This window comes from Chinchilla lanigera, unplaced genomic scaffold, assembly GCF_000276665.1.
Source record: "Chinchilla lanigera isolate Chin_1 unplaced genomic scaffold, ChiLan1.0 scaffold00032, whole genome shotgun sequence".
In the NCBI taxonomy this organism is placed as follows: Eukaryota; Metazoa; Chordata; class Mammalia; order Rodentia; family Chinchillidae; genus Chinchilla; species Chinchilla lanigera.
Genome location: NW_004955433.1, coordinates 15,912,270 through 15,921,304, shown reverse-complemented (window position 1 = coordinate 15,921,304; position 9,035 = coordinate 15,912,270). Strand labels below are relative to the sequence as shown.

The 9,035-nt window shown below is 56.8% G+C and overlaps 1 protein-coding gene across 1 annotated transcript in view; it reads right to left on the bottom strand.

Annotated features, from left to right (window-relative positions):
* Window positions 1-6,421, bottom strand: part of Ndrg4 (NDRG family member 4) — an 18,117-nt gene extending 11,696 nt beyond the window's left edge. The window contains exons 1-2 of the mRNA XM_013516126.1: window positions 6,327-6,421; window positions 3,393-3,437 (exon numbers count right to left, since the gene is read on the bottom strand). Of these exons, the coding sequence (XP_013371580.1) occupies window positions 3,393-3,437; window positions 6,327-6,398 (117 nt within the window). The 5' untranslated portion in view covers window positions 6,399-6,421. The remainder of the gene's footprint in view (window positions 1-3,392; window positions 3,438-6,326) is intronic.
* Between the last annotated feature and the right edge of the window lie 2,614 nt (window positions 6,422-9,035).

The following is a 9,035-nucleotide window of genomic DNA, read 5'->3' as shown; positions in this document are numbered from 1 at the left end:
ACACACACACACACACACACACACACACACACACACACACACACCTCTCACAGATGTGCATGCCCAATCAGGACAGGGTACGGCAAACAGGCAGGCAGAGCCCTGGACTCATCTCCTGCACGAAGGGCCTGAGGGGTCCAAGCCCAGCGTGTGGCGACCAGACCCCAAAGCCCGGCTCCCCACCAGGAAGACCCCAGTCCGTTCTCCTTGAGGGAAGCCGGGCGGTCCCTGCTTCTCAGAGCACCTCTGCTTCTGGCGCCTGCTGCTCTCTCAGCCGCCTCCACTCTGCCCACGTCACCCAGGGCTTTCTGAGCCGCTGAAAGCAGTGGCGAGGGCCTTGGGGAGGGTGCAGGAGCAGGGCTGTGGCGGGGCACACATCAGCTGTGGCCACCCCACCCCACTCCGCTGCAGGGGGCTGGAGGCCCCCACGAAGAGGAGGAAGGGCAGGGGGCAGCCTGTGACACGCTGCCGGGCCTGCCTCCAGCACAACACCCTCCAACATGGGGCTGGACTCTGGCGTCTGTGGAGCAGGGCATCCGAACCACCCCAGGCTCCCTGTCCTGTCCCCCTAGGGAATCAAAGTTGTGGGTGACGGGCAGGACAAGGAGACTGGAGTCAGGGAGAGCAGAGGAGAGGAAATAGGCCAGGGAGGTGAGTAGAGCCCCAGGCTGAGGGAACAGGAGCGCCAGGCAGCAGGGCACATGCAGGCCCCTGTGCCCCGATTCTGTCTTGTCAGCGAAGGGCGCGCCGCTTGTCCCAGCGCGCGCTGACAGAGCTGCAGAAAGGCTGTCTGCCCTCGGCAAAGGCAACCCTGGGTGCCGCGACCTGGCGAGCACTGCCACGTGCACTTCCCCTGGCCGGTCTTTCCCCTCGGGCACCAGCAACCTTCCCTGCTCCCTCTCTGACCTCTTGCTCCGGGGCCTCGAGCAGTGTGCTGGCCCTGTCCCCCTGAGGGCAGCAGGAGTGTCGAACCAGTCACCCCCAGAGCTTCCCACCTGCACATGCTTCCACACGTGGGAAGGAGCCCGGACCACGGAGGCAGCCACACAGGCGGCTCTGCTCCGCCCTCAGGTCCCCCAGGTGTGGAGCTCAACCCCAGGCATTTTTATTTTTTGGGTGTGAGACAGGGTCTTGGGGCCAGGGATATAGCTCAGCGATACAAGTGCCTGCCTGGCAAACACAAGGTCCCGAGTTCTATTTCCAATACCAAAAAAAAAAAAGAAACAAAAAAAAAAGAGACAGGGTCTCGTTAAATTGCCCAGGCAGGGCATGGACTTACACTCCTCTTGACTCAGCCTCCCTCACTGCTGGGATTACACTGCCCCCAGGTTAAGTTTGGTTGTTTGAGACTGAGTCTTCCTATGTAGTCCAGGTTGGCCTTGAACTCACAATCCACCTGCCTCAGCTTTGCAATATGGGGATTACAGGCCGGTGCCACCGCTCCCAGCCTACCACCCTCTTGATACCCACTTCTCAGAGAAGGCCGATGAAGCACAGAGAGGTTTGGTGACCTGCTCAATGTTATTCAGCTAAGAAGCACAGAACAAGGAGCCACCCCCAGGCAGCCTGGCTCTGACTCCATATTCTGGTGGCCACTCATCAAGTCATTGCAGTGTCCAAACACTGGGCCCCACATACACCCACAAATGTCCACGCGGCCCATCTCACTGTACAAATGAGGTGGCTGCCTGGCTTGTGCTGGAGTCACACGGCCAGGAGGTGGCAGGGCCAAAGCCTAGACTTGGGTCTGTCTGGTGCTCCCTGGTCTCTCAGCCTTGTTACCCCTTCTCCTGGTGCAGCCCACTGAGGCCACAGGTACTGACACCACCTGCCACTGTGTAAAGGGATAAAATCCCTGCTGGCTATGCCCCAAATAATAGCCATCTTAGAGGCTGCTTCTCTTACATAAAAAACAAAGATATTAACAAATGACCAACCCACACCTGTCTCCTGGAGTGGACAGGGAGGCGGCTTTTCCTTTTGGCAGTATAGGGATGTCACCCAGGGCCTCTCGCACGCTGGGTGAGTACTCCACCACTGAGCTACCCCCAGCTCTTTATTTGAGACAGGGCTTGCTAAGTTGCTCCAGCTGCGTTTAAACTTGCGAGCCTCCTGCCTCAGCCTTCTGAGTAGCTGGGATTACAGGCATGGGCCGCCTGGCCTGGCTGGGAGGGTACCTTTTAACATATACTTCCCCTCAACATGCAAAGGGCCTTGAGAATGAGGGTCCCACCGGCCATGGCAGCCGCCTTGGGCAGGGCCGCCTGTGCTCCGAGGGCACAGTGGAGAGGCGCTGTGCAGAAGCAGTCAGCATCCAGGCATCGAGGCCGCCCCTGTGGTCCCAGGAGTCCCCTCCATCTCTCCCCATGGCAGGGTCAGCATCCTAGGCATGGGCCTTCCGCACGGGGGTCCGGAGTGGCAGAGCAGGGGCTGGGTGCTCCAGGGTTCAGTGTCACCAGCCCCCTCTTTAGAGCCCATGTGCTTATGTATTCCCAGCCTCATTTGGTGCACAGAGGATAAGGAGAACTTCCTGGATTTCCAAACGGTCCTTCCTACCAGGCTGCTTCATCACCCAGCCACATCCCTCCTATCTTCCTCCTGGTCCCCACCATAAATTCCCATCCCATGCTTCCAGCTCGGAGCCCCTGTGCTTGGACAGGGCATCCCTGTGGGATCCGAGCACCTGCGTACCGTCTGCGCTGAATTCTCCCCTTATGTCCTTGAAGAGCAGACGACAGAAACCAGTGCACAACCCTCATCTTCAAGGCGCATGACCAAAGGACCAACACGCATGCCCCGTCCCCGTCCTTGCTGGCAAGATGCTCGCGGGCAGAGCCAGCAAGCAGCCCCAGCCCGTGTCATCAGCCCGGCGTCCAGAACACAAGTTTGGGGTTGTCATGGGGCTTGGAAAATGACCCCAATCAAGGTCGCTGGAGACAAGGCAGTGGCCTGGCGACTACTTTCGCCTTTGAGGATGAAAGGATCTGAGCTGTTCAGCATGTCTGGGTGGCTGGTGGAGTTTAAGAACCCCACAAGACTCCCCTGGGATCTGCTGTTAGCGTTTTCTAGCACCTGGAAATGAATGGTTCCTGGGGGACTCAAAAAGGAAAAGTGGCTGGGCGAGTGAGTGCAAGTTCAGTTTTCATGGAGAATCTGCCATCAAAGTAAAGAGGACATGGTTGTCCTGGTAACTGCTGCCATGGAAACAGGAGCTATTTTGGAGCCAACCTGACTCTCATTGGAGGAAAATGCTGATTCAGATGACAGCATCCCTCACTCCCCTCTCCATCCTCCTGCCCTCCTCCCCAGGCCTCCCTCTCCCTCCTGGCTGCGCTGTTCAGGGGCTGGACAGTGGCGGGTCCCACATCTCAGCAGGCTGAGCCTCGACTTACCTTCCAGTCCGTGTCCACAGTCAGGAGGAAGGTGTCAGGGTTCTCCTAAGAGAAAGCAAACAGGGAGAAGCAAGTCAGGCCCCCGCTGGCCTGGGCGTCCCATGGAAGTCGGCCGGGAGCAGACGGCTTTCTGATCCCCAGACTGTGTTAACGTTAAGCCGAGCATTTACCAAGTGCCAGGTATCGGGCTATCAAGCGCTTGGCAGATGCAAAGATTTCCATTTTATAGGTGGAAAAGGTGAGGCTCAGGCTGAGTCCCTGGCTATAAAGTGGTGGAATCTCTGACCACAAACCTGGACCCTGGTCCTTTTGTGCTCCTGACCCCATAAATATTTCTTAAGCTCTGACCATCTGGACAGAAAGGCAGAGGAAGCAGGGAAGAGGACATGGCCGCCACACCCCCAACAGGGATGGGCAAGCTGAGGCGCACTTGGCATGGCGCCACAGGAGCTTTTCTAACCTGCCTAGTTAGGCACTGGCGGGGCCCAAGGCGCTGCCCACTTTGAGCTCTCAAGTCACTTGGGCACATGTGACACTGAGCAGTGTGCGCCTTTGATCAGTGGCTGTCTTGCCCCTGACTTCGAGGGCCACAAGGGAGGGACCACGTCTGGCTGTTTGTAACACTCCCGGATCGGATTTTACAATCCGACTGCACGACAGGGGATGTGATTCTGAATGCACCCGGCTTATGCAGCTGCACAGATGGAGCCCTTGGGCATCCTACAGCGGCGCCGGGGCCTGGCGTCTGACTCAGCTTCTCCCCATGTGAATGACCAGTCACCTGGTCCAGGCTAGACGCAGGTTGCTTTGGGGTCAGGGGAAATAAGCTACCAGGAGATCAGGCCCACTCACATAAGGCAGAGCTTGGGCTGGGCCCACCTTTCTGTCTACTGGGCCTGTCTAGAAGCCTCTCTGCTCCCTGTCAGGTCATGCAGACTCTGCAGGGCAGTATTAGCTACAACTCTGTCGTCTGTGTTCCTATCCTGGACTTTGTATGCTGTGGTCTCTCCTGCTGAATAGACACCCATCAGATCAGGAGCAGGCTGCAGCTGGAGCAGAGTGAGAGAAGAACCGAGCTGCCGCTGTGCAACAGGAAGGAAAAGAGCCTCCGGTCCAGGGTGGGAAAGAGAAGAATGTAACCGGCAATTCTGATGTTGCTTCTCAAAATAAGTTTCCGTGAAGCTGCTGCATTCTGGCGGGTGGGAATGGAGATCAGAGCGCATCAGGGGCTCTCACACCCAAAGAGGCCCGCCAGGTATCAGCTGCCCAGGACTGTGTCGTGAAGAGTGGTGGAACTCAGCATCCTCCGCTGTTCAATCAAGGCCTGGGGGACCCTTCTGAGGGGAGGGCGGCAAACCACTCCAGAGCCCCCAAGGAAGAGGACAGGGCTGGGGGTGGGGTGGGCCCGCACCGATGACGCTCCTCGCCTCAGTCCCTGTGTGCGGGAGGCTGGGGAAGTGGATGTAGGAGGTTTTTATCCTCAAGACCTTACTGGGGCAATTATCTCCGAGAAGGAGGGAGGAGGCAGTTTTGTTAACAACAAAACTCTGACAGAAAAGGATGAGGCAGATAATAGCAGGGTTTGCGGTGTGTTCTCAGGGTGCTGGGGCCCCAGAGAGGGGGAGCGTGGGTGGGACGGGACCTAAAAGCTGAGAACAGCAGGAGCAAGATGAACCGATTTGGAGCCCGGGGACTGGGCGGTGAGAGCAAGCTCAGAGGACACTGAGGAGGCAGCGGGAGGCACAAGGCGATATGTGGGGGACTGACGTGGGGCACCCAGGCACGGCAGAAGGGGTGGCCAGTCTCCCACAAAGCCAGCAGACCCTGCAGCCTCCAGAGCAAGCCAGTGTGCAGAGGCAGAGGGCAGTGGCACTGGGCAGAAGTACTGCTGTCCGGGGCGCCTCTGCAGGTACCAAATTCCACAGGTGCTCAAGTCCCCTCTACAAAATGCTGTCACGTTTGCACAGAACCTGCGCGTATCCACCTGTGTGCTTTATTTTTTTTATTTTTGGTGCCAGGAATCGAACTCAGGATCTTGCACTTGCCAGGCAGGAGCTTAGGCCACTGAGCTATATGCCCAGACCCATGTGTGCTTTAAATTGGTCCTAGATTGCTTACAATACCTAATGTAGGGCCGGGGATATAGCTCAGCGGCCTAAGAGCCTGCCTGGCAAGCGCAAGGTCCTGAGTTTGATTCCTGGTACAAAAAAAAAAAAAAACCAAAACAATACCTAATGTAAGGTAGGTGCTGTATGAATGATTGCTACACTGTTTAGGGATTCATTGCAAGGACAAAGTCTGCACATGTTTCTAACACTTTCAACTTGTGGGTGACCATGGAAGACACAGGTGCCATGGGGCCAAGATGCCCTCGGGCACGGTCAGGGTCACAGACTCTGAGCCTTGGTGACACCTGCTGTCTATCAGGCCCACTCCAGCCCTTGTGGATGGGATACAGAGGTCCCAGGCATCAATCTATGCCTTGCCAATGCTTTACAAAAGGTCTCTGCTCATAGGCTTCAAAAGACAGGCTGGTGTGGGCAAGAGGAACTTTTCAAAAAGTTCTGAGAAACTTCTTCCCTCCGAGCTGCACCACATTCTGTGGCTGCCCCCAGCCCATGTCTCTGCTGAGCACCAGCGGAGCACAAAAAGCTGTGCTGGGCGCTGCGGAGACCGAAGCACCAAACAGCAGAATGCTGCAGGGTCTGAGAGTGAGTGAGGCGGCGTGGTGCGGTGTCAGCATCAGACACGCCGGACCACGAAGGTCTCTTTGACGAGGGACCCCTGCTGGCCCTGGAACTCTCAAGGCAAGGACAAGGCTGCTCAGGGTGGCTTGTCTCCAGGGAGCGTCCACGCGTGACCATCATGGCCGCAGTTTCCTTTTTCGCCACGAGGTGGCGCGCTCGGCCCCGGGACCGCCAAGGGACTACTCACCAGCTCCGCGACGTCCTGACCCCGGAGCAGCGGCTTCTCCTCCGGGAATCGCAGCTCCTGCAGCCCGGCCATGGTCACGTCGTGCAGCAACAGCCCTGGGAAGGAGGGAGGGCGAGGTGGGGTCTCGCTCTGAGTCTCCCGGGTGGAGGAGGACATCGCACGCAGGGTCAGGGGTCCCAGGGGACTACACTGATCCTTTGAAAGGGTCAGTGGTTTGGCTTTGAGGTTGTCATTGTATTTGCTCTTAAAATTTCAAACATGTTTTGAAAAGAAAGAGAAAAGCAACACACGATGGTTTCTAAAACAGTTTCAAGCAAAAGCCTGCATTTATTGAGAAGGAGAGGCGCGAGTACGAGGCCAGAGGCAAGGTCCGGCACAGGCAGAAGTGCCCCGTAGGACCCCGGTCCAGACTTGACAGCAAGAACAGAGAGGCTCCCCTGGGGCCAGAAGGACAGCCTGGGGGAGGGCGGGGGCTCAGGGTGGCAGGCAGAGAGATATTTAAGAGGGGGTCCTGCAGGGAGGAGAGGCACAGGCCACCTCTCCGCCCACAGCTGCCAGGTGGTGCGTCCCAGGCCCCGACGCTGGTGGTCCTAGACCACTGCACTTCCAGCCCTTGGGAAGGACAGGTCACCAGAGGGGCCAGCAGTGGGCAAAGGCAAAGCATGGACAGGGCCCAAGACCCACACTTCTTCCAGCACCAGCCCTCACTTGGATTTCCAGGTGGCAGCGGTCAGAATGCACCAAGAGGAAAACTAGCCAAGGATGTGATGTGGAACTTCGTGAGAGAACTAAAACTGAATAATAAATACATGGATAAATATCCAAGCTGTCTAGAAGTCAATGAAATGGAAATTCAAATAAGCGCCTCTTTCTTTTTTGGCAAGTGGAACCGACAAAAGCTTGCAGTGCCAACAGAGGTGCACAGGAAGGGCACTGACTTACGATGCTTGCGGGGGACACACCGACACACCTTTCCGGATAGCAGCTTTGCAAAATCCATTACAATTATCTGAAACGTTCATACTCTCAGACTCAGAAATCTTTTCCTGGGAGAAATTCCCTAGGAAAACCGGAGAGGGCAGAAAACGGTGTAGCCCAGGAATGCCGACCACAATGCCACTTAACACAGAGGGACTAGACACGGCTGGATGTCTCTCAACAGGGCACCAGATACACGTGACTGCCATGGCGGACAAAAGATAACTGAATAGTGTGGGGAAATGCTTGGGTCATAATAAGTGGAAAAGAAATACGAATGGTCTCACAGAAAAAAACCTGGTAGTCTGTGTATCAAAAAAGGTCTAATCCCTGGGCAGAAGGCTGAACACCAGGGTATCCAGTCTGAAAGCAGGAAAAGACATGCTCCAAGACAGATTGGAGCAGGGCATGGTGGCGCGTGTCTGTCACCCCAGCACTCCGGGAGGCGGGGGCGGGGGCAGGAGGACTGCAAGTTGGAGCCCAGAGTGGGAAAGAACAATTCAGCAAGACCCTGTATCAAAATAAAAAATAATAAAAGGTTGGGGATGTAGCTCAGTGCAAAGGCCCTGCATTCAATCCCCAGTACCACCAAAAACAAGATCAGCAGAAGAGAAGTTCTTATTCTTACAGAGTATCTCACAGCTCAGAAGTGCTTGCCTGTGCTATCTTACTTCACCCTGTAAGATGACAAGACCAGGGCTAAAAGAAGTCCAGCTGCCTGCCCCTCAGGGCCATGACTGGACTCCCAGTCTAGGGCTCACTGCCTGTCCCATACCGCCACGGCCATCTAACCCGAGGGTGGCAGGGTGGATAAAGTCCTCACCTCTTCCACTCCTTCCTCCTTCCCCTCCCGTTCCAATTTTATTTCTAGATTTTCTCAAGGGTGAAGCATCAGCTTTTCTCTCCTGCCCAGAAAACTCTCGATCACACCAGCAGCTGGGTTGGGAGATGCCCCTGCCCACCCTGCCCTGCTGGCTTCGCCCTTCACAGGGCCCAGGGATAAGGACAGCCCCAGGGAACAGCACGTTTGAGCCCAACAAGCTTCTGTCAACAGCACGTTTGAGGGCCTTGGATAAAACCTACGACGCGGCAACCAGGTGGCGGCTCTGGGCCTTCCCTAGCCAGGTGTAAGGAGCAGCAGGGAGCACAGCCCTGAGGAGTCCCTGCTGGATCTTAGTGAGGGTCTGGGTATCCTGGGCAGCGGGGAGCACTGACCACCCAGGCCCCGAGGCCCACAGGAGAGCTGTGAAGCCACTGGAGAGCCCCATCCTCTGCACAGGGAGGCCAGCCCGGCACTGCCACCCGTGCCCAAGCCGTTCCCGTGGTTTCCCAGGAAACTAGCTCCCAATGCAGATGGGCTGTATTTTTAGAAAGGCATCCTCTCTCTTTCCCCGCCCACTTTGTCTTGCTTCTTTTCTGACGTGTGCGCACTCAGCAGCCCCGCCCTCCCCGGTGAGCCCCTCCCCCACCCTGGGGCAATGTCCCCATGGGGATGTTTTTAGCCAGGAGCTTCCTTGAATACTCAACTCAGTGCAGTGACCGGGCAGTACTGGGGTGTCCTGGCCTCCCTGAGCCCTCTATGGAACCAGCCTGGAGACCACCCTTCCTAGGGACAGCACAGTTAAAAAGAACAGGCTGAGATGGAAGGAGAGGTGGGATGGGGCCGGGAGAGACCAGAATGTCCTGGCCAGGCTATGGGGGGGGTGGTGGCGGTCCAGCACACAGAGGCCA